Consider the following 24,360-nt stretch of genomic DNA (forward strand, 5'->3'; position numbering starts at 1 on the left):
GGCCTCAGCTACAGTGGATGGCTCACCATCCTCCAAACATGCTCTTCCTTCTGCCAATGCCATACTCTTGCTCAAGCTGTTCCTCTACCTGGAATGCCTTTGTTCCTGACTCCGGCTGCCCATATCTGCCTGTAAAAGGTGCCTACCCTAAAAAGCCTGGTTCAAATGGTGAAACCTTCTCAGATCATTCCAAGTACAATTAGTCTTTCTTTCCCTCTCACTGTCTTCCGTGGCTTCATATTGTCTTTGTCAGAGCATTTAACAAACTCTGTGGGAGCTCTCCATTTACTGGTTTACTCACTGTCTTACCTGTTGGACTGTGAGTGCCTTAAGGGCCTCATCATGAAGATCAGGCTAATCCCTGAGACCCAGAGCTCATATCCCGCTTCACAGAGTAGGAGTCAAAAAGTATTTGATGAGTGAATGAAATATTAACTCTTTGGCTGCTTATCTTCTTTCTCCTCCTTTCCTTCCCTCCTCTCTAGTTTTTCATCATTGCAAGTGGGAAAGTATGGCCTAGAGATTTAGATTTAGAATCTTCCTCATAATATAGAAAAATAAAATAACTTTGGACTAGAAGTCAGGAGGTCCAGTCTATATCTGTCACCAGCTCACTCACTGACCCTTGGTGATTAATTTTACTCCCTATATCTCCATTTCTTCATCTTTCCACTGGAGTAGGGCATTTTAAGGATTGGCATTTATGATAAAGTAGAATAATGGAAAGACCACCAGCTATGGAGCCAAATAGACCTGGGTTTGAATCTCAGATATCCACAGACAGGAAATAACTGTGCAAGTTATTTCCTATCTCTGAACTTTCAGTCTCCTCATTTATAAAATGGTAATAGTGATCTCTACTTTGCAGGGCTGTTATGAGGAATAAATAAACTGGTAGCCATAATTTGAAGTTTTAAAAGCACATTTTATAGCTACAAATTATACCTTCTTCTACCTCTGAGGTCCCTCCCAGCAAGGACATTTTTTGGCCACTGGGATCTTCCCAATCTCTTCACTGGCGCTCCCTGCTTTCAGTGTTTAATTTAGGCCAGTATCGACGAGAGGCAGTGAGCTACAAGAACTATGAATTCTTTCTTCCAGACAACATGGAGGCCCTGCAAATCAGGAAGTAAGTACCCAATATTTTAGGAACCTATGCTGTCTCGTGGCTGAAAGGCCCTTGTTCAGATACTGGGGGAGTAGGGCAGAGTAATCTGGACCAGAAAGGAGGCCCTCTAGACACTCAAACAGTAGTTGGAATAGCCCTTCCATTTTCCTGCCCAAATCCTGTTTCTGGTCGTAACCATCCACTTATCAAGAACCCTTAATGGTCTTCTACTTCTGACAGGAGAGAGTAGAAACTTCTCAGCTTAGCATCTGAGGCAAGAATCTCAATAGCTTGGCCTACTCTAGTTTCTGTAGTCTCATCAGTTCAACCTCAAGGTTTCTCTGCACTACAAGACTCTGAGTACTTGCAGAATAGAGCCCGGGCCTTATGCCCTCATTATAGAATCCAGCAGTGACTAATCACTAAAGAGATTTTTGCTGAAAGCATAAATACATTGCCACTGTCATGCCTGTGTGTTACCCATGCCAGGAATGCCTTTTACTTCACAGACCACATGCTCTACTTGGGTTCATAAAACAGTTCAGCTTGAGTTCCATTAGCTCAAGGGTTGGAGCCCTTAATATTATGGCTTCTGTCATTGCTCAGCTTTTCCTGATTGTGTCACTTTATACCTGCCCCTAAACTGTGTAAGCTGTGCACACAGAGCCACTTTCAACTGTTTGACCCCTCTGTGCTTAGCACGGTGCCTAAAGCATAGGGCACCATGTGTAGATGTTCAATACATGATAAGTTAGTCTAAGACATGAGAGATGATACAGACAATGAGAGAGAAATCCATCCTGGGGGATAAGGGTTGTCTCTTTTTCTTTCCTGGTCTATTTCAGGCAGTGCGCTCTGGCAGCTCTGAAGGATGTTCACAACTATCTCAGCCATGAGGAAGGTCATGTTGCGGTAAAGAAATTTTTTATTTTTTCCTTGGGTAACTACTGGGAAGGGAATTAGCTAATATGTACTGAACATTTACTAATGTGTACAGAACATTATGTTCTGAGTATTTGCATATATTAATAATTTAATTTTATGCTCCCCCCTTGAGATAGGTGTTGTTATTATGCCCCATTTCAGAGCCCAGAAGAATGGTTCACAGAGACATTAAATAATTTCCCAAGGTGGTACAACGTATACCTGGCAGGGCCAGAAGTGGAACCCAGGTTGTGTAGCTTCAGAATCCCTGCTCTTAACTACTATACACTACCAGTCTACCCCCAATAATTCAGCAGGACTATATTAGAATTTAAAACTGCAGTACAAACAGTTTAGAGTTATAGAGACTTACCTAAATATCTAGTCAATATTTTGGCTAGGATTTGCAAATTATAAAAAGGGAGCAGATTCTCAAATATGCAAATGGTCCAATCTCAGGTGCTGAGGATAGGGAATTGTTTCCTGTTTTTGAGGACTTCTAAAGTGATAAGGAAGGAAGAAGCTTCAGCTAGGAATTGAGAGAATCAGTTCTAGCTCTGCTCTGTCAGCAACTCTCGGTGACTTTGGTCAAGCCAAGTTCTTCTAGGCCTCAGTTACCTCACCTATAAAATGACCCTAATAAAACCCCACAATTTCCTCTTGCCTTATTACACTCACAGGGTAGCATACATTTCTGGACAGACCATAAGGGCCAAATATGTGCTTGTGAAATTGTCATAAGCCAATCATGAATCCTTCCTATCCTTCAAGACCTTGTTCAAGTTCTACCTCCATATGGAAGCCCTCCACTTAGCACAGGGATGGGCAAAGAGTAGGTGTTCTGTTAGCACCAGATTCAGAGTAAGCCAATCTCATTAACTGCCTCTAGGTTTTTGATGCCACCAACACTACCAGAGAACGACGGTCACTGATCCTGCAGTTTGCAAAAGAACATGGTTACAAGGTATGGTAGCACTCCAACTCTTATCTAGAGCCTATTTCTCCAGCACAAACCCCAAAGAAAGGCAAACCAGGGGACTCAGAGCAGCCAAATCCGCAACCATAAGCTCAACATTTTAATTTGGTTCTCTAACTTTCCAGGATATAGTCAGAAGCAGCAAAGCAGAACAAGAAAGGAGGGGTGCCACATTAGGCAATGGAAGATGACTGCAGACAGGCTGGCTATGGGGAAAGAGTGGAGAGAGTCACTACAAAAAACTTATATAAGACCTAAACCCAGTAAAGATATAAAACAACAATCTAGAGTCATTCAATTTAGAGCCAATCTGCCTCAGGAAACTCAGAAGCCTGAAAGTACAACTGTATGAGAGCGTTATGTTGTCAGAGATGCCCCTGGAGATGACTTAGAGCCATTGAAAAGGAGTACAGCTATGTTCAGCTCCTGCCAAACATAATTTCCTGCTGGAAATCTCTTTTCTGTTTCTTTTATAGGTGTTTTTCATTGAGTCCATTTGTAATGACCCTGGCATAATTGCAGAAAACATCAGGGTAAGGACCACCAGTTACTTTTCCACTTTGCTCTGCCTTAGGCTTAGATCACGCCTAAGGCAGAGGTAAGATTATGCCTAAGGCAACTCCATGAGATTAAAGAAAGTATTCCTCCCTGATCTTCTCCTCTGAGTTTTCATAGGAAGCATTCCCTAACCATCCTGGCCTACAATGACTCTATTAATTTTAATGAAGCAAACATATATAGTGCCCTTTGTATGCTCCAGATACCAAACTTGACTGTCATTAATTTTCACAACAAAACTGCATATTAGAGATTATTTCCATGTTAGAGAGAGGAAACTGAGGTTCCAAAAGGATAAATGAATTGTCAAAGATTCATACAGACAGAAAGGGATGGAAGTGGGACTGGACCTCAGGCTTGGCCATCTACCTCAAAAGCCTACATTTTTTATTCTGCCCCAAAATTCATACCAGAACTATCACTGCTCTTAGATTCTAGGCATGTGGTCTAGAACTAGGTCATTTACCACATTTTGTTGTTCCCTACTTCATCAAATTACTGGAGCTCAAGAACAGAAGAGACCTTAAGGGTAATTTTCTTTTACCCTCCATCAGATACTTGAAATCTTACCTAAATGTATATCTAGATTTTCTTTTTATACCTGCAATGATAAGGGGCCCATTGCTTTCAACAAATGTGGTCCAGTCAAGCTGGAATCTGCCTCCCTGTAATTTTTATTAATCGGTCATTTTTTTAACTTTTTGGGACATACAGCATGTCCATTTCCTCCCTTCCTTCTTTATCCTCCCATCTAGCTATCTATTGATTCAATAGAAATTGACTATATACCTGGGCTTGGCCATTCTGGGCATTAGAGACATATATATGGATAGTGGAGAGTCCTTCCCTTGAGCACACAGTCTAGTAAGGAAGACTGGCAAGTATATATACAGAACTCTGAGAACTGAACTGATATGAGGGAACAGAGGCACTTTGGGAAGACAGTGCTGAGGGCCTAACTTTGCATGGGGGCAGAAATCAAGGAAGCCTTCCTAATGGAGGTAAAATTAAAATGAATGGTACCTTGAAGAACACATAGGAATTTGGTGGGTGAAGAATGGAAAATAAGGATATAAGCATATACTAAGTATGGCATCTCTGGAGAACTATAAGTAGCTTAAATTGGCTAAAGCCAAATGTGTGGAGGAATAGGGGAGCCATGGGAGATAAGGATGAAGAAATAATCTGGGGCCCAATCATGACAAGCCATGAGCCACCTACTAAAATAATTCACACTTTTTTCTAAAAGGGATGACAAAATGTAGAAGGGTTTTAAGCAGGAGAATACTTTGGCCAGATGTTCATATTAGAAATACCCTTCTGGCTGCCAGTATGGTGAATACATTAGAAGTAAAAAGAATATAGACAAAGTAGTTGGGCACAAAGCTATAGTGAGCACAAGCAAGAAAGAATGGATATTTAGAGGAGATGATAGAGTGGAGAGGATTTGGTACCTGCTAAGAGGTGAGGGATGAAAGACAGACATCTAGGATGACTCCCAGGTTCCATTTAGGATCATATGACTGGGTAGGTGATAGTGCCAGTACCTGAGATGAGGACTGTGGGGAGGAGACGTGGGTATTGGTGGATTAGGAGAGGCCAGTCTTCAGAAATCCAAAGACAGCATGTCATAATCTCCCAGTAAACACTTGATACATGTAAGCCATAATGACCCCTGGCTAAGATCTCTAGTTCCTCTTCTTCAGCCATTTCTCATATCACAATTTCTGGTCCTCTTATAAATGTTCTTCTTTTATAAGCAGTGTGTGCTCTGGGACTGAGTATAATGTAACAGGCCTTGTTTGAGATTAGGAATGAGGAGTCACACAATCAGCTTCTTTTCAATTGGCTGATTTTTGTAAACTTGGGCAAGATGTGTTCTCCAGGTCTCAATTCCCTCATCTTTATAATGAGGCATCTTGTACTCAATGGTCTCTAAGTGACCTTCCAAAGAAAACCATCTGTCTCCCAATGTCTCCCTTGATACCTCTGTTCTCCCTGCTCCCAGCAAGTGAAACTTGGCAGCCCTGATTATATAGACTGTGACCGGGAAAAGGTTCTGGAAGACTTTCTAAAGAGAATTGAGTGCTATGAGGTCAACTACCAATCCTTGGATGAGGAACTGGACAGGTAAGAGCCAGCACCCCAAAGTCAAGGTCTAGATCTTTCACCCAGTTTTGATATCCTGTCGAACCTAGAGTAAATATCCTCCCTTTCTGGGCCTCAACTTCTCTATCTGTAATATCAGGAAACTGAACTTGATCTTTCTTCAAGGATCCTTTCAGCTCTGATTCCTTGATGTGTAAGGTTTTCCTAAGATGACTAAAATAGTGTTTGCCTGAGCAATATGAACAGTTCAGTACCCTGGGAACAAATGCCCCCCTCCTGTGGGTGTTGCGATTATTATTACAAAAGTGTTCTTCACACATGAATGACACTTCAGTTTCCAAACATGTTTACCTTCTTTCTTACATTTAATCCTCTAGGTCTCCTGTAAAGGAGGCTGAGATAAGTCTTATGATCATAAAATTTCAAGAAAAAGAAATTGAGTCTTAGAGAGCTGAAATTACTTTCCCAAGCTCCCACCACAAGGTGTAGAGCTAGGATTCTAATTACATGTTCTGTCTCCTAGTCATGTCTCTTTTCACAACACTCCCATGTCTCATCAATCAACAAGTATTTGGACCCTTTGGGCTGTGGTATATGTAGGGGGGTATAAATAGGGGCAAAAGAGGTGGGTTCTATCCTCGGGTAGCTTCTATAGTGCTTTAACATATGAGAAGACCCACAAAAAAAAAACAAGAAATGCTCTGTCATAATACCAACTAAAGATAGGAGAGAGCAGATGTGAGTTTTAGATGTAGAATGTTCCCAGAACCCTGCTCTCTTTGAAAATGCATTATGATGAGAAGAGACCCCAAGTGAGAAGTATAAAGAGGCTTCAAATGGTCATCACCACTCTAAGAAATCTAAAGAGTGGCCTTACCCAACTGAAGTACCAAGAAATGAGCACTGTTACTGCCCCACTCTTTAGATGGAGAAACTGAGACCCAGATCAAGTCAAAGTCTTACCTTGGGCTACACAATGAGTGAGTCAGTAGCACAATATATACTCGAACCCATATCCCAGTTGTGCAGATTGTTCGTTGTACAGGCACCCTGGTCAAGGGTACACTCGCTTCTCTCACCAAGATGTGTGCTGAAGTAGGGCTATGTGACCCTGAGGAAAGTACGGTTTTTTAAAATTATCACAAAGGCACAACATGGGCTAACGGCATATGGTGAAAGGAGCCTGAAGGCCGGGATGAAGGGTGTAAGTGAAAGAACGGCATTGACAAAGCCCCAGCCCTGGGCCTAGACCCTGTAGTTGCTAGGTTGCTGTTTGATGAATTAGTTTGGGCCAGAAGAAGACAGATCTAGAAAGTCAGCTTTATGTCATCATTTTTCCATCAACAGACATTTACAGTCTATGCATCAGGTCCCAGCCCTGAACATGGAATCAAAAGAGGAAAGGGCTGTCGCTGATTTGACAGAATGTCCAGTTAGTTGGAGAAAACAATGAGTACACAGTTGGTCACAGCTCTGATGACAGTAAACCAATTGGGCTGTAGGAACATGGGACCCAGTCCAGCTTGGAGGAAGAAGGTCTAAAAGAACTGGATTACCCAATAGGCAGACTACACAGAGGTTACCAGCAAGATAGGGGCTACCAAACTAAGAAAAAAAAAACTATCTTAAAAACTTTTATTTATTTATTTATTTATTTATTTTTATTTTTGAGACAGAGTCCCACTCTGTCACCCAGGCTGGGGTGCAATTGCGTGATCTCGGCTCACTGCAACCTCTGCCCCCTGGGTTCAAGCAATTCTCCTGTTTCAGCCTCCTGAGTAGCTGGGACTACAGGTGCCCGCCACCGTGCCTGGCTAATTTTTGTATTTTTATTAGAGATAGGGTTTCACCATGTTGGCCAGGCTGGTCTCGAACTCCTGACCTCAAATGATCTGCCCGCCTTGGCCTCCCAAAGTGCTGGGATTACAGGCATGAGCCACCGCACCCAGCTGGCTTAAAGGCTTTTATAATATTGTATATTTCTTTTTTTTTTAATCTTTTTTTTTTTTTTCTGAGTTGGAGTCTGGCTCTGTTGCCCAGGCTGGAGTGCAGTGGTGCAATCTCAGCTCACTGCAACCTTTGCCTCCCGGGTTCAAGTGATTCTCCTGCCTCAGCCTCCTGAGTAGCTGGGATTACAGGCATGCACCACCACGCCTGGCTAATTTTTTTTTTTTTTGTATTTTTAGTAGAGACGGGGTTTCACTATGTTGGTCAGGCTGGTCTTAAACTCCTGACTTTGTAATCCACCTGCCTCGGCCTCCCAAAGTGCTGGGATTACAGGCATGAGCCACCGTGCCCGGCCAGTGTTGTTATCAGCTTATGGGACCACCGTTGTATATGTGGCCCATTGTTGACTGAAACGTTATGTGGTGCATGACCATATACATATATATATTATATAATACATACATATATGTAAGTTATTGCTGCTGATATTCTTTAATGGCTTGCTTTTATAAATCCCACAGGAAATGGTTATCAAAGCATTTCAGTGGGCCTAGTCATTAGTTATTCACTCTCTAAGCCTCAGCTAGTCCTGTCTCTTTGCCATCCAAGGCTCCAGGTCCCCAGTTAAGAAGTAGTTGTCAAGGAATAAGAGGATTCTTCTAGCTAAGATTCAGAGTCAGTAAGTGTTTATCAGTTTGCATTTCCCAATACTTTCTATTAAAAAAGAAAAGCAAAAAGCAAGACAGTGTTAAACTGTGAAAAGAATATCTTGTGCTTTCAAACATGAAGACCAGTCATATTCAGTCTTAATATTGTATATTTCAAAAACATCATCAAGGTAGTCAAAGTGGAAAAATATAAAACCAGAACTTGGGAGGACCTCTCCATATTCTATAGTTTATAATTTTTATTTTAAATAAAAATTTAAAATTTTTTTTAAATTTTTTTAAATAAAATTAAAAATTTGGATGAGGGTAGGCATTAGCTACTCTACTATTTTTGGTGTGGAACACCTCTAAATGACTTCACATGATCCTGGTCTCAAAAAAGAGAGTGAATATGCCGGCTCTTGAGGTATAAATGCATAGCAGCTCAACTTTGGAAATCGGGCAAAGAGAATAGCACTTTGTAAGTGCCTAGTTAAATCTGAACAAGAGTAGAGAAATACAGAAAATATTCCAAGTGTAATAGCAAAGGTATGAAGACAAGAATGAAACAGAGAAGATATGGGTATGGGCATGGGACCATAAAGTGAGGCCAACTGGGCCCAGTGTGAGAAGGCAAAACCAGAAGATCAGACTAAGCTGAGGAATTTGGAAGCTCCTAGAGCCTCAAAGGACCGAGTGTTAGGAACAGACAGTAGCCAGGCAACAAGTTTACATCAGATATTTTCTACCCCTAGGCTCTGAGGGTTCTAGAAGAAATGATTGGAGAGGGGAGCATTCTGGGGTACTTCTTCCCAAGAAGGTGGCCCTGGGAAAATCACTTTCTCTCTCTATGCCTCAGTTTCCTCACCTTTGAAACAGAGGTGATAATGTCTGCTCTGTAGCAATATTATGAGGATTCATGCGCTTAAAAGTTCCCACTCCCTGCCAGATGCACAGAAAATGTTCAACAAATACAAGTGCCTTGTGGAAGCCATTAGGCACAGATGGGCATGATGAGTGTGGTGCAGCCATAAAGGGCTTCTCTAGGAAGCTCTAGGGAGAGGCTTTCTGAAACCAAACCTATCAGCAACCTTACCTGCCTCGAGTTAGTGCAGTGCAGCTCTTTCCATTCACTTGGTTTTGTTACCATGCAACCAGGGCTGCTGGTGTCACCCCATTGCCCCAGCCTTCCATTCCTCTTCCCAGGGATTTCTCTGAACTCTGTACAGGCCAACGACTAAAGGATTTTATGCCTGGTACAGCGTAGGCCTCAGAAATCTTGCTCCATGTTTCTAGTCTTCTGATTAGTCAGTGCCTACACTCCACCCTCCAGCTTCTACACAAACGGGTGGTTGAACAGTTTAAATATTATTCAGTGTATAGGTATTAGTTCATGACAGAGCACAGAATTGAGGATACAGTTAGGAACTTGGGACAAGGACCACAAGTCCCCCAATGATGTTGTGGACCACCTCTGTATCCCCATGCCCCACTACTTGGCACACCTTAGAGGGAGTGACTATATATGGAATGAATGTTGAGCACTGATCATGTGTTTCCAAGTATTTGTTCCTGACTGGCCAGAAAGCTCCCAAAGCACAGACACTGGGTCTCCTTGCCAAGCACAATGCCTAGAACAGAGGAGTATGTTTGGAGTATGCTTGTTGACTGCATAGCAATAGGAAAATAACCCAGGCCAACCCCACTTCTGAGTGAGGAGAGAAACACACACATATGCACAGACACACATATGCACACAGACGCAATCTGGTAGCTGTGTGTAGAGTATAAAGGACAATATGTAGCAGAGGCTAAAAAAAAAAAAAAAGAGTAGGGGAGTGAACAAGTCAGGAGCTGCCAGTAAGACATTGGAGCCAGCCAGGGATGCAAAGGATACTGCTTCTCTCTGACTATGTTAGGGGTGTGAACCACAGAAGAGAGAACCCAGCTGCCTGTAATAGGATGAGTGAAGGTGAAAAGGCAGTTTGGCTCAAGTTGAGGCTGAAGGAAGGAGACAGGGGGAAATGGTAGCATGCAATGAGCTCCTTTGGATGGCCAATAACCAAGTCTCTAGGACAGGTACTCGGTACAGGGCAAGGCATGGCATCACATTAGGTGACAGCTGGGTTGTGGAAGAGGTTTGAAAGGGTGTGTGGTTCGGGATTTCCCTTGGGGTCAACCCTACCACCATTAGCCCCTGAGCTGCCCTTGCTCCTGCTTGGGTCTGGCCCAGCCACCTGTCCTACATCAAGATCTTCGACGTGGGCACACGCTACATGGTGAACCGAGTGCAGGATCACATCCAGAGCCGCACAGTCTACTACCTCATGAATATCCACGTCACACCTCGCTCCATCTACCTATGCCGGCATGGTGAGAGTGAACTCAACATCAGAGGCCGCATCGGAGGTGACTCTGGCCTCTCAGTTCGCGGCAAGCAGGTAGGGTGGGCCACACACACCCAGAAGGGTTGGCTGGGCTCTCCTAGGTGGGCTGGAGGTGTAGTGGTGGCCACATTCTGGGTCCTGAGATGGGATGACCCAGGGATGGGGTAGAAGCAGATTCCATCACTCCTGCTCTTCCACCCATCAGCCACTCAGTCTCGACCCAGCTGCCGAATGGCTCCCAATGCCACCTGTTCTGCAGATCTAAGAGCTTTGCCCTGGCACCCAAGGCCTGCCCAAAGCCAGCTGCTCCATGACAGTGACTCCCTTGGCCCTGCCTGACTGGTTCCCTCATCTTTCTCACGACTTTGTGCCTTTGCTGGTGCAGCTCCCCCACCTAGTCTACCCTCTTCTGTCTCCTCTGTCAGTGAGTGACTGTCAGTGGCACAGACAGCTGCCCTGAGAGACCCACACTTGAATCACTCTTCTCCCCAATTCTGCCCTCCCGACCTTACCCCAATGCAGGTGTCACACTGGCAGCCCCTGTCCCCACTCATGACAGTGTCCTTCCTGTCCTCCCCACTCCCTTCCAAGGCCCAGCACCTGCTCCAGGAAGCCCTCCCCTTCCTCTCCTCCCTTCCAGGCAGGTTGCCATGCCCTGGGCTCCAGCTCTCCCAGTTCTGGCCTATGTGTGGCTCTCCTGGCCTGAGTATCTTCTCCCCAGCCCAGCACAGTGACCTGCTGGCTGGTTGCTGGCTGAATACAGTGATCCATTTCCACAGCATTTGGCCTGTGCCTGGGCTTATTGGCACAGGTATTGTTGCTGTTGGCAGGACCACTTGGGGATGGAACAGGTGGGAAATGAAGTGCAGGAAGGACAGTTGTTGTCATGATTGTCATTTATCGGACACCTATGCACAGTCACGGTGCCATCTTCTTCCGAATGTATGGCTCATTTCATCTTCACCACAGGTCTGTGGGGTGGGCATTCCTGCCACCAGTTTATGGATGAAGAAGCAGAGAGCAGCCCCAGGGCAGGCGGCCAGGATGAGACAGAGCCAGAACTGAAAGCTGGGCCTACTGGCCTGCCCTCAGCTCTCCCACTGGAGATGGAGGGTGCCCCAAGCAAGGCACTACCCTGGATGGCCACACCCTGGTGTCTCCCTTTCTGTTACCTCCAGACTGACGGCCTCCCCTCGAGGTAGACGCTGACTTGTGACTCCCTCATGTCCCACTCCTCAGAGCAGAGTCAGAGGCTGCTGGAGGTGTGATCCCAGCCCATGGCAGCCCCTGCAGCCAGGGCCGTCTTGGGTGGAGCCAGCCCGGCCCTGCCTACACAGCTCGGAGCCCAGCTGGACACGTGGCTGTCTCCACAGGGCATGCCTCCCTGCACACAAACCTGTGTGTGTGTGCATGCACACAGCTGGCACCACCTTCATGCTTCTCACAGAGCACCAGGCCCAGTTTACAAAGCACCTCCCCGTCGAGGTAGCTCTCACTTGTGCAGCACCCACTGTGTACCAGGCTGTGGTCTGGGTGCTCCCCATTCACTATCTAAAGTGCGGCCCCCAGACAGCAGGCCAGGTGAGCCAATGCTCTTTGGATATGAGGCCAGAGAGGGGCAGGGATGTGTCCGAGGGCACAAGGGACCATGTAAGGGCGCTGAGGGAGTTTAACCTACGGCTCATAGCTCCCTGTCAAGGGCTCCTTCCACCAGAGCACGCTGACTCCTGACTCATGTCTATAATGAAATGTATGTATGAAACGCCTATAGCCGCATATAAAAATGTGTGCCTGGACCTATGCACCTGTGCAGATGTTCCTAACACATGCCATCAGTGGTTAACAACACACCTGTACACAGAGGAGGAAATCACTAGCTCCTCTGGGCTCCCACAGCCCTTTGTGGTTCCCCTCGGTGCTGCCAGTGTTTCCCTCACTGGACTGGCCATGTCTTGAGAACAAGAATACCCCAGCACCCAGCACAGGGCCACAAACACTCAATACATGTGTGAATGCCCTTAGAACCTGGGTACCAGGAACCCTGCTTAAGCAATAAGTGTTCACAGTGTCAAAAAGTAATGTCTCCCAAATCCCACAACCCCTACTTCCAGTCCGTAATCTGGGTACCCCCAACCCTAGAATTCTTTGCCCTTATTGTCTAGAGTCCGCTTTCAGTGCCTACATGGGCCTATGCTAGAGTCTGTCCACTTGAGGTCAGGCCATATCACAGGACCAAGGGGTTGCTGTTTGTGGAGCATGGGGATCAGTGGAGGTGGAAATGTGAATAGAACTCAGTCATGTGACTTGGTTATCCACAAGCATGTACTAAAGGCACATAGAAGTGCAGGATAGAGCCAGAAATGGAGAGATAGACTGTGCATGGAGTGCCTCCATTGGTACTCTTGTCCCAGGCTCCACAAATGTTAGAGGCGGGCCTGTATGAAGGAATGAATAACCAAGTAGGGGCTTTGGTGAGCAATCGTCAAATGAGCGCGCGTGCACACGCACTCTCTCTCTTTCTCTCTCTCTGTCATGCTCTTTTCTATTCTCTTGGCCCACCATCACATGGGAAAGAGTATGGCTTTTTATAAATTTGGAACATTTAAACTCTTTGCTTTGCTTGTTCATCACCACTCAATCTGTGGCAGATCTGAGCTTGTTCTGATGGCCACCCTGCTCTCTCTCACCTCTCCTTTTCCCTTTCTCTCCTCCTCTGCATCCCCACACCCTAGTATGCCTATGCCCTGGCCAACTTCATTCAGTCCCAGGGCATCAGCTCCCTGAAGGTATGGACCAGTCACATGAAGAGGACCATCCAGACAGCTGAGGCCCTGGGTGTCCCCTATGAGCAGTGGAAGGCCCTGAATGAGATTGATGCGGTGAGATGCATGGGGTGAATCTCCTGTGTGTGGGGGTAACTTGCGTCTGGGATTATCCCCTGGGTTGCCTCTGCTCCAGCCCCTATGGGGAGCCTAATTAATTCAACAAACTTTTTTGACAACTAGCCATGTGCCAGACCTTATTCTATGTCTTGGGGATCCAGTGAAGGCCCGAATAGACAAAGTCTCTGCCTTCATCCTAAAGACAAACAGTAAATAGGACATTACATCTCAGTGTGACAAAGGGCTATGAGAGAAGTAGAAGGGATTATGGAGGATCAGAGGGTGAGAGTGCTCCTGACTCAACTTGGTCTTGGGGAATTTACAAGGAAAGCTTCCTGGAGGAAGCTAGAGGTGATATAAGAAGGAGATGAAATGGTCTGGGGAGTGGGGAAATAAATTTAATTCAGAGACAGAAAATAACTCATGTGAAGACCCAGAGATGAGAAGAGAGCATGGCAATTTCAGGGAATTGAAGGAAAGAATAGCACAGAGGATGGGACAGCAATAGTGAGATCTGAAGAAAAGGAAGATGAGGCTAGAAAGGAAGCCAGGCCACCAGGCTTTATAGTTCATGTTGAGGGATTCAAATGCTGCCCTAACAACGAGATGCCATTGATGGGGTCCACATCAAGTTGGAGTAATCTGAATGTGTTGCATATTTTTAAAGAAAGCCCACTCTGGGCATGTGTGGAAACTTGGTGGGAGGAAGGCCAGAATGAACATGCAGACCAGTAAGAAGTTGACTTCATTAGTCTGGCAAGAGGTGGGGGCATGTTGGACCAGAGTAGTGGCATCGGAGATGGAATGAAGAAGGACTTTGGGAATGTTTCAAAGGTGGAATCAGGCCAGGTGCAGTGGCTCATGCCTGTAATCCCAGCACTTTGGGAGGCCTAGGTGGGAGGATCACTTGAGCTCAGGAGTTGGAGACCAGCCTGAGCAACATAGTAAAACCCCATCTCTACAAACAATTTAAAAATTAGCTGGGTGTAGTGGTGCATGCCTGTGACCCCAGCTACTCAGGAGGCTGAGATAGGAGGATTGTTTAAGCCTGGGAGGTTGAGGCTGCAGTGAGCTGTGATCATGCCACTGCACTCCAGCCTGAGTGACAATCAAGGCCCTGTCTCAAAAAAAAAAAAATTTAAGGTGGAATCAGCAGGGCTTGCTGGTGCACTGGCTGTAAGGGATGAGGAAGAGAGAGATGTGAAGGACGCAACTCTAGTGGTATAGCAGTCTCTCTTCAGGGTCAGGTTCTTCCATGAGCTCTTTGAGAAAGGAGCTGTTTCCTCTCCATTGTTCACCTGCACTGTTCAGTGCACAGGTTATGATTGTTAGGCGTCAACATAAAAGCTTCACCACTTGTGTAAATAACTTGCATGTGGGTAGGTTAACTTACTCGCCTGCTAGATATGCCTCTATAGAAACAGACATATATGTGTGTGTACATTCATACATATGTGTATATAAATATAGAGGTACAGAAATACACATAGTTAGAAAAGGGCTATACAGCATTGTTCTGTATACCACATACATTTGCTATAAAATATATGCAAGCAAATATGAAATTTCTTCATCAGAAGTTTGGTGGCGTCTTATTTCTGGCCCACATGTGGTGTAAACATTTATTGAACCCCTCCTTGTTTCAGGTTCTGGAGTGATGCTGGAGGTGGAAATTGATCTAATTCATTCCTGTCTTCACTGAATTTTCAGGCTAAATAGGGTAGACAGAGGAATAAACAGAGAAATAGAGAACAGCATGTGTGATACAGGCTCTGATAGGTAAGACTATGGGTGCATAGACTTTGGGGCAGGACACCTAACTCAGCCAAGATCTACCTGGAAGAAGTGATACCTAGCTGAAGCCTCAGGTTTGAGTAACAGTGAACCAAGTAGAAAGGATCAAGAATGACATTCCAGGCAGACAGACAGGGATAGGGAACTTCATAAACAAAGAGGGTATTGTATGTATGTGGAAATGCTAAGGTTGTAGTAGTACAAATGGAGAGGGAGGAAAAAAGGAATCGATTTGAGAGAGCTTTAGGAGGTGAAATCTCAGGAATTGGCTATGAGGGGTGAGTGAGGAAGAAGCAAGAATTTAGGATGAAGATAAAGCAAGAATTTAAGTTTCTGGTTTATTTTCCATGAGTAATAAAATATTAATACTTCATTCTAATGATTGAGTCTTTAAAATGTCCCTTGCGCATTGTGTACTAGTATCTTTTACTTACATTTTTCCAATATTCAAAACACTTTTATGAAGTAGTTCCAATTCTCCACATTTTGCAGATAAGGAAAGTAAAATTCGGAGAGGTTAAGCAGTTTGACTCAATAAGGAGTCAATGACCATTTCCACAGGCAACAGGCTCCTAGTACTCCTCAGAAGAGAAAGTTGAAGCCAATCTGGAAGGACCTCATGTACCCAGTAGGGTGCACTTTCTTCCATGGGCAGTGTGGGTTGGAGAAGTTTCACACTGCAGAGATGTTTGTGGGTTGGGGTAGGGGTTCACTTCCTCACCCCTGATGGGGGCATGGTAGATGGGCCCAATAGACAACAACCAGAGGCCACTGGCCCCCTACAGGGAGATTTAATTGGAATGCACATACCCAGAAAGAAACCCTAGAAACCCAACATCACTCTCCACCACCAGCAGCAGTCACCTCACCTCTGGGAGTTTCTCAGTAGACTTGGAATCTCTCATAAGCTCCTTAGAAACTCATTCTCTGAGCACTCAATTCCTTTTTTGAGTGAGGAGAGTGTATCTCCCCCAAATCCACTCTGAAACTATTAGGAATTTATTAATTTTTCCTGTCTGAGATGTCTGTGGATGCCTGTTTATCTGCCAGAGTTCCCAAAGTGGAGGTCTTCAGACACCTACTTCAGACACAGGCACACAGATACTCTCACATATACACCAGTGACATAATGAGGGACATATACATTAACAGACACACATGCCACAGACACACTGAGACCTGCATGGAAAGACCACATGGACACATTCTCAGATGCTTAGAAACCCTAAACACACACATACACACACATGCAAGCACACAACATATGCTGAGACAAATACACAAACAAAAGGCATAAGTCCTTAAACATACCACAAGTACATATCATAAACATGCTGCACACAGACTTGTAAACACAGCCACAAATCCTTATGCCCATATATTATAAAAATACATACTTATATGTATAATGTACACCTACAGACCTATCTGTACAATCATAGAAAAACATCATACACTCAGCCTGAACACATCTATTCACATACACTCACTGTCACATCCACACAGCCACACACCTCATACACACACACACACACACACACACGCATACACACTTATAGACAACAGGCACAAACCCAGAGCTATGTTCACAGAGATCCAAGTGCTCATGCTTCGATGTTTCACAATCATCGAAGATTTATGGCAAAGACTCTGTGGAATTTCATCCTGTGAATACTTTTGCCCCCAAATACTTTTTCTCAGGGTGTCTGTGAGGAGATGACCTATGAAGAAATCCAGGAACATTACCCTGAAGAATTTGCACTGCGAGACCAAGATAAATATCGCTACCGCTATCCCAAGGGAGAGGTAAGGTTTGGGGGGTGGCCTAATGCCTAGGACTACTCCCCAGTGTCTTCATTGCAACTGCTAGGATTCCACAATTGTCTAGACAGCTTTAGAAGCAGAGTAAGCATATCTTGCAGCAGCTGCCATCCCACAAGGCACATGATTATCTGGCCCTTGGTTGTTTTAGATTCTTGGCTATAGGCAATAGATCCATCCCTTTCTTTTAAAAGCTACATAATTTTCTTGTTTATTCTCTTTCTGCTTCAGAAGTGCTCACTTTATCCTGGACCTTGTCTCTGGTATCCCTTCATGAAGACACTTTAAATAGTTCAACATACTCCGATTTCCTGATATTTTGTTGCCAAGTTGCCTAAAGCTCCAGCCTCTCTGGGCAGTTGGCATTGTCCGAAGGGACAATGGCTAATAATTTAATCAACTTCTTTGCCACTACATGAACCAGACCATCAGTTCCCTATCCCCATATGAGATGAATGCTCATTGCTTTTGATCAAGCCTCCACTTAGCCAGTTCCACATTTTAGAGCATTTATTAGTCATACTTTATTTCTGATATACATTGCTGGGAAAAGTTATTAGAAAAGAAGGACATCTGGGAAGATAAAACAATAGATATTCTATTCAGTTATACAACACTTTCACATTTTTAATCTTCACCCACAGAGATGACATTATAAAATTCATCTTAATTTGCCCTCATTTTCCTTTAAGTATTTAGAGGCTATGTTATTAGAGGTATACAAAATTAAAGCAATTATATCTTCTCAGTGAATTGCACATTTTATTATTACATAATGACCAAACCTCTTTCTCCTCAATAATTCTTTTTGCCTAAAAACTTATTTTATCTGATATTAATATAGCTGTACGAGATTCAGTGACTTCTGGTGACTGCTTACCTAGTTCACTTTTAGCTATTCATTTACTTTCAACTTCTCTGTGTATCTTTGTTTTGTGTCTCTTATAAACAGCTTATAGTTAGGTTTCGTTGTTTTTAATCCAAACTGAAAATATGTCTTTTGAATGGTAAGTTTGGTATATTTACTTTTATTGTAATTACTAACTTTTTTAGTTTATTACTATTATCTTGTCTTGAGCTCTCTGCTTAGTTTTTTCTCTTTTCCTGCCCTCTTTAGGATTGATAAAGTTTTTATATCCGTATTTAAGTTATATAATTTGTTTCCATTCATTTAGAGATTACCCTTAACATTTTAAAAATTTTTCATCGTGATTCTTTCAATTTTTAGTCGATATCTCAGTAAAGTATTTCAAAATATATTTCAAAATCACTCATAATAATTTTTTGCTGAGTGCTATTATGCAACCAACTTGAATCCTTAACATTTTAATATTCATTATTAACAAAATCTAAAATCAATATCTCTACCGTCTACCTAAACAACAGAAGAACTTTAAAACTCTGGCCATTGTATCTCCTAATTTACATGTTAATTGTTTGTATTTTAGGTCAAACTTGGTCTTAACCCCCAAGTGAATTATTACTGTTGTTGTTATTATTGTATGCAATCAATGTTTATTTAGATTTAACCACATGCTTACCAATTCCTCTGATCATTCTTGCCCCTTGCACCTCAAATCTTCCTTCTGAGGTCATTTTCCGTCTTTCTTTTTTATTTTTATTTATTTATTTTTTATTTTATTTATTTATTTATTTATTTTTTGAGACAGAGTCTTGCACTTTCGCCCAGGCTGGAGTGCAGTGGCCCCATCTCAGCTCACTGCAAGCTCCACCTCCCGGGTTCACGCCATTCTCCTGCCTCAGCCTCCCGAGTAGCTGGGACTACAGGCGCCTGCCACCACACCTGGCTAATTTTTTGTATTTTTAGTAGAGATGGGGTATTACCGTGTTAGCCAGGATGGTCTCAATCTCCTGACCTGATGATCCACCCACCTCAGCCTCCCAAAGTGCTAGGATTACAGGCGTGAGCCACCGCACCCGGCCTTCCATCTTTCTTTAGAAGCTTTTTTAGTGAGTAAACATACCCTTCTTTTTGTCTAAAAATGTCTTGGTAGGAGGGGGTCCTCAATCCTAGTGATGCTTGGCTGGGTGAAAACTCTAGGTTGACAGTTGTTTTCTCTCAGCACTTTGAAAGTATTACCCTCACTGTCTTCTGGCTTCTACTGTGGCTAGGAAATCTGCTGTCAGTCTAGTTTTCTTTCCTCTCTGGCAACTTTTAAGGTTTTTGTATCACTGTTGCTTTAAAGTTTCCCTCTAATATATCTAGATGATAATTTCATTTATTAATATATAGCTTGGGATTAGTGAGACTTCCTGAATCTGAGGATTGGGATTCTTCTTCAAGTCTGGAAAACTCTCAGACAATTTATCTTTAAAAATTCATCTCTCACATTCTATTATCTTCATCTGGAAATACAGTTGGATGTATAGTACTCCTGCCTCTATTCTTCATGTCTTTTCCTTCCTATTTTCTATCTCTTTGTATCTTTTGCTGCATCCTGAGTAATTTCTTCAGCTTTATCTTCCAGTCACTATTTAAGTAGTATCCAATATGCTCCTTACACCATCCACTGAGTTTTCAATTTTAATGACTACTATTTATTTCTGAAATTCTATTTAGTTATTTTTCAAATCTACATAGTATATTTGATGGCATCTTGTTTCTTCCTTACATTTTTTATTCCACCTTTTATTTCTTTAAAAGTTTCAAAAATATTTATTTTATATTGTGGCATCCCTTATCTTAAGTTTTTAGGGTTCTCTTCTTGTTTCTGCTTATTCTCACTCATGGTAGCCTATTTCCTTGTGTGTCATATGAACTCCAGCTTGGCAAGAATTTACCTATGAGAATCTCACACAGCCTGAGTTGAGAGAATCCAGAGAGATTTCCATTTGCTTCTTCTAAGCAGTCCTGGGAGCTAACGACGTGGGATCACTTTTTATTAAACTCTCAGCATAACATTCTTCAAACCACATGGGTAGTGTAGTTCTGAATCACCAGCCCACCTGAGGGAAGTCTGGTGCTTATAAATTCTTACAGGATTTTTTCTATTATAATTTAAGTTTTAGGGTACATATGCACAACGTACAGGTTTGTTACATATGTATACATGTGCCATGTTGGTGTGCTGCACCCATTAAATCCTCATTTACATTAGGTATATCTCCCAATGCTATCCCTCTCCCCTTCCCCCACCCCACAACAGGCCCCGGGGTGTGATGTTCCCCTTCCTGTGTCCAAGTGTTCTCATTGTTCAATACCCACCTATGAGTGAGAATATGCGGTGTTTGGTTTTTTGTCCTTGCGATAGTTTACTGAGAACGATGGTTTCCAGCTTCATCCATGTCCCTACAAAGGACATGAACTGATCATTTTTTATGGCTGCATAGTATTTCATGGTGTATATGTGCCACATTTTCTTAATCCAGTCTATCATTGTTGGACATTTGGGTTGGTTCCAAGTCTTTGCTATTGTGAATAGTGCCGCAGTAAACACAGGTGTGCATGTGTCTTTGTAGCAGCATGATTTATAATCCTTTGGGTATGTACCCAGTAATGGGATGGCTGGGTCAAATGGTATTTCTAGTTCTAGATCCCTGAGGAATCGCCACACTGACTTCTACAATGGTTGCACTAGTTTACAGTCCCACCAACAGTGTGAAAGTGTTCCTATTTCTCCACATCGTCTCCAGCACCTGTTGTTTCCTGACTTTTTAATGATGGCCATTCTGACTGGTGTGAGGTGGTATCTCATTGTGGTTTTGATTTGCATTTCTCTGATGGCCAGTGATGATGAGCATTTTTTCATGTGTCTTTTGGCTGCATAATTGTCTTCTTTTGAGAAGTGTCTATTCATATCCTTCACCCACTTGTTGATGGGGTTGTTTGTTTTTTTCTTGTAAATTTGTTTCAGTTCTTTGTACATTCTGGATATTAGCCCTTTGTCAGATGAGTAGATTGCAAAAATTTTCTCCCATTCTGCAGGTTGCCTGTTCACTCTGATGGTAGTTTCTTTTGCTGTGCAGAAGCTCTTGAGTTTAATTAGATCCCATTTGTCAATTTTGGCTTTTGTTGCCATTGCTTTTGGTGTTTTAGACATGAAGTCCTTGCCCATGCCTATGCCCTGAATGGTATTGCCTAGGTTTTCTTCTAGGGTTTTTATGGTTTTATGTCTAACATGTGAGTCTTTCATCCATCTTGAATTAATTTTTGTATAAGGTGTAAGGAAGGGATCCAGTTTCAGCTTTCTACATATGGCTAGCCAGTTTTCCCAGCACCATTTATTAAATAGGGAATCCTTTCCCCATTGCTTGTTTTGGTCAGGTTTGTCAAAGATCAGATAGTTGTAGATATGCGGCATTATTTCTGAGGGCTCTGTTCCGTTCCATTGGTCTATATCTCTGTTTTGGTACCAGTACCATGCTGATTTGGTTACTGTAGCCTCGTAGTATAGTTTGAAGTCAGGTAGCATGATGCCTCCAGCTTTGTTCTTTTGACTTAGGATTGACTTGGCAATGCGGGCTCTTTTTTGGTTCCATATGAACTTTAAAGTAGTTTTTTCCAATTCTGTGAAGAAAGTCATTGGCAGCTTGATGGGGATGGCATTCAATCTATAAATTACCTTGGGCAGTATGGCCATTTTCACGATATTGATTCTTCCTACCCATGAGCATGGAATGTTCTTCCATCTGTTTGTATCCTCTTTTATTTCATTGAGCAGTGGTTTGTAGTTTACCTTGAAGAGGTCCTTCACATCCCTTGTAAGTTGGATTCCTGGTATTTTATTCTCTTTGAAGCAATTGTGAATGGGAGTTCACTCATGATTTGGCTCTCTGTTTGTCTGTGATTGGTGTATAAGAATGCTTGTGATTTTTGTACACTGATTTTGTATCCTGAGACTTTGCTGAAGTTGCTTATCAGCTTAAGGAGATTTTGGGCTGAGACGATGGGGTTTTCTAGATATACAATCATGTCATCTGCAAACAGGGACAATTTGACTTCCTCTTTTCCTAATTGAATACCCATTATTTCCTTCTCCTGCCTGATTGTCCTGGCCAGAACTTCCAGCACTATGTTGAATAGGAGTGGTGAGAGAGGGCATCCCTGTCTTGTGCCAGTTTTCAAAGGGAATGCTTCCAGTTTTTGCCCATTCAGTATGATATTGGCTGTGGGTTTGTCATAGATAGCTCTTATTATTTTGAGATAAGTCCTATCAACACCTAATTTATTGAGAGTTTTTAGCATGAAGGGCTGCTGAATTTTGTCAAAGGCCTTTTCTGCATCTATTGAGATAATCATGTGGTTTTTGTCATTGGTTCTGTTTATATGCTGGATTACGTTTATTGATTTTCGTATGTTGAACCAGCCTTGCATCCCAGGGATGAAGCCCACTTGATCATGTTGGATAAGCTTTTTGATGTGCTGCTGGATTCAGTTTGCCAGTATTTTATTGAGGATTTTTGCATCAATGTTCATCAGGAATATTGGTCTAAAATTCTCGTTTTTGGTTGTATCTCTGCCTGGCTTTGGTATCAGGATGATACCAAAACCATAAAATGTGTTAGGGAGGATTCCTTCTTTTTCTATTGATTGGAGTAGTTTCAGAAGGAATGGTACCAGCTCCTCCTTGTACCTCTGGTAGAATTCGGCTCTGAATCTGTCTGGTCCTGGACTTTTTTTGGTTGGTAAGCTATTAATTATTGCCTCAATTTCAGAGCCTGTTACTGGTCTATTCAGAGATTCAACTTCTTCCTGGTTTAGTCTTGGGAGGGTGTATGTGTCCAGGAATTTATCCATTTCTTCTAGATTTTCTAGTTTATTTGTGTAGAGGTGTTTATAGTATTCCCTGCTGGTAGTTTGTATTTCTGTGGGATCAGTGGTGATATCCCCTTTATCACTTTTTATTGCGTCTATTTGATTCTTCTCTCTTTTCTTCTTTATTAATCTTACTAGCGGTCTATCAATTTTGTTGATCTTTTCAAAAAACTAGCTCCTGGATTCATTAATGTTTTGAAGGGTTTTTTGTGTCTCTATCTCCTTCAGTTCTGCTCTGATCTTAGTTATTTCTTGCCTTCTGCTAGCTTTTGAATGTTTGCTGTTGCGTCTCTCGTTCTTTTAATTGTGATGTTAGGGTGTCAATTTTAGATCTTTCCTGCTTTCTCTTGTGGGCATTTAGTGCTATAAATTTCCCTCTACACACTGCTTTAAATGTGTCCCAGAGATTCTGGTATGTTATATCTTTGTTCTTGTTGGTTTCAAAGAATATCTTTATTTCTGCCTTCATTTCCTTATGTACCCACTAGTCAGGAGCAGGTTGTTCAGTTTCCATGTAATTGAGCAGTTTTCAGTGAGTTTCTTAATCCTGAGTTCTAGTTTGATTGCACTGTGGTCTGAGAGACAGTTTGTTATAATTTCTGTTCTTTTACATTTGCTGTGGAGTGCTTTACTTCCAACTATGTGGTCAATTTTGGAATAAGTGCGGTGTGGTGCTGAAAAAAAATGTATATTCTTTTGGTTTGGGGTGGAGAGTTCTGTAGATGTCTATTAGGTCCGCTTGGTGCAGAGCTGAGTTCAATTCCTGGATATCCTTGTTAACTTTCTGTCTCATTAATCTGTGTAATGTTGACAGTGGGGTGTTAAAGTCTCGCATTATTATTGTGTGGGAGTCTAAGTCTCTTTGTAGCTCTCTAAGGACTTGCTTTATGAATCTGGGTGCTCCTGTATTGGGTGCATATATATTTAGGATAGTTAGCTCTTCTTGTTGAATTGATCCCTTTACCATTATGTAATGGCCTTCTTTGTCTCTTTTGATCTTTGTTGGTTTAAAGTCTGTTTTATCAGAGACTAGGCGTTGCAACCCCTGTCTTTTTTTGTTTTCCATTTGCTTGGTAGATCTTCCTCCATCCCTTTATTTTGAGCCTATGTGTGTCACTGCATGTGAGATGGGTTTCCTGAATACAGCACACTTATGGGTCTTGACTCTTTACACAATTTGCCAGTCTGTGTCTTTTAATTGGAGCATTTAACCCATTTACATTTAAGGTTAATATTGTTATGTATGAATTTGATACAGGAGGATTTTCACTTATTTCCCCTGAGAGCCAAGGAGAGACAGACACATTTTCTTGTTGTTTCTTTTTGCTTGTTAAGGAACTTTTTCTAGTTTGCACTTAGAGTGTAAAGATTTGGCCTTTGAGGGTCTCAGATTTATGTGAGAGTCTCAGTCTTAACTCCCCACCTTGTGCA

At 42.8% G+C, this 24,360-nt stretch overlaps 1 protein-coding gene across 3 annotated transcripts in view; it reads left to right on the forward strand.

Moving 5' to 3' along the window:
- Positions 1 to 24,360, forward strand: part of PFKFB1 (6-phosphofructo-2-kinase/fructose-2,6-biphosphatase 1) — a 62,684-nt gene that overhangs the window by 31,921 nt on the left and 6,403 nt on the right. For 2 of the 3 annotated variants that reach the window (XM_003276323.4, XM_003276322.3), the window contains 8 exons: positions 1,036 to 1,129; positions 1,954 to 2,020; positions 2,922 to 2,996; positions 3,485 to 3,541; positions 5,575 to 5,696; positions 10,503 to 10,710; positions 13,389 to 13,535; positions 17,034 to 17,138. In XM_003276323.4, coding sequence (XP_003276371.1) covers positions 1,036 to 1,129; positions 1,954 to 2,020; positions 2,922 to 2,996; positions 3,485 to 3,541; positions 5,575 to 5,696; positions 10,503 to 10,710; positions 13,389 to 13,535; positions 17,034 to 17,138 — 875 coding nt within the window. The remainder of the gene's footprint in view (positions 1 to 1,035; positions 1,130 to 1,953; positions 2,021 to 2,921; positions 2,997 to 3,484; positions 3,542 to 5,574; positions 5,697 to 10,502; positions 10,711 to 13,388; positions 13,536 to 17,033; positions 17,139 to 24,360) is intronic. The other variant, XM_004092400.2, reaches the window with a different exon arrangement.

Source organism: Nomascus leucogenys, chromosome X, assembly GCF_006542625.1.
Source record: "Nomascus leucogenys isolate Asia chromosome X, Asia_NLE_v1, whole genome shotgun sequence".
In the NCBI taxonomy this organism is placed as follows: Eukaryota; Metazoa; Chordata; class Mammalia; order Primates; family Hylobatidae; genus Nomascus; species Nomascus leucogenys.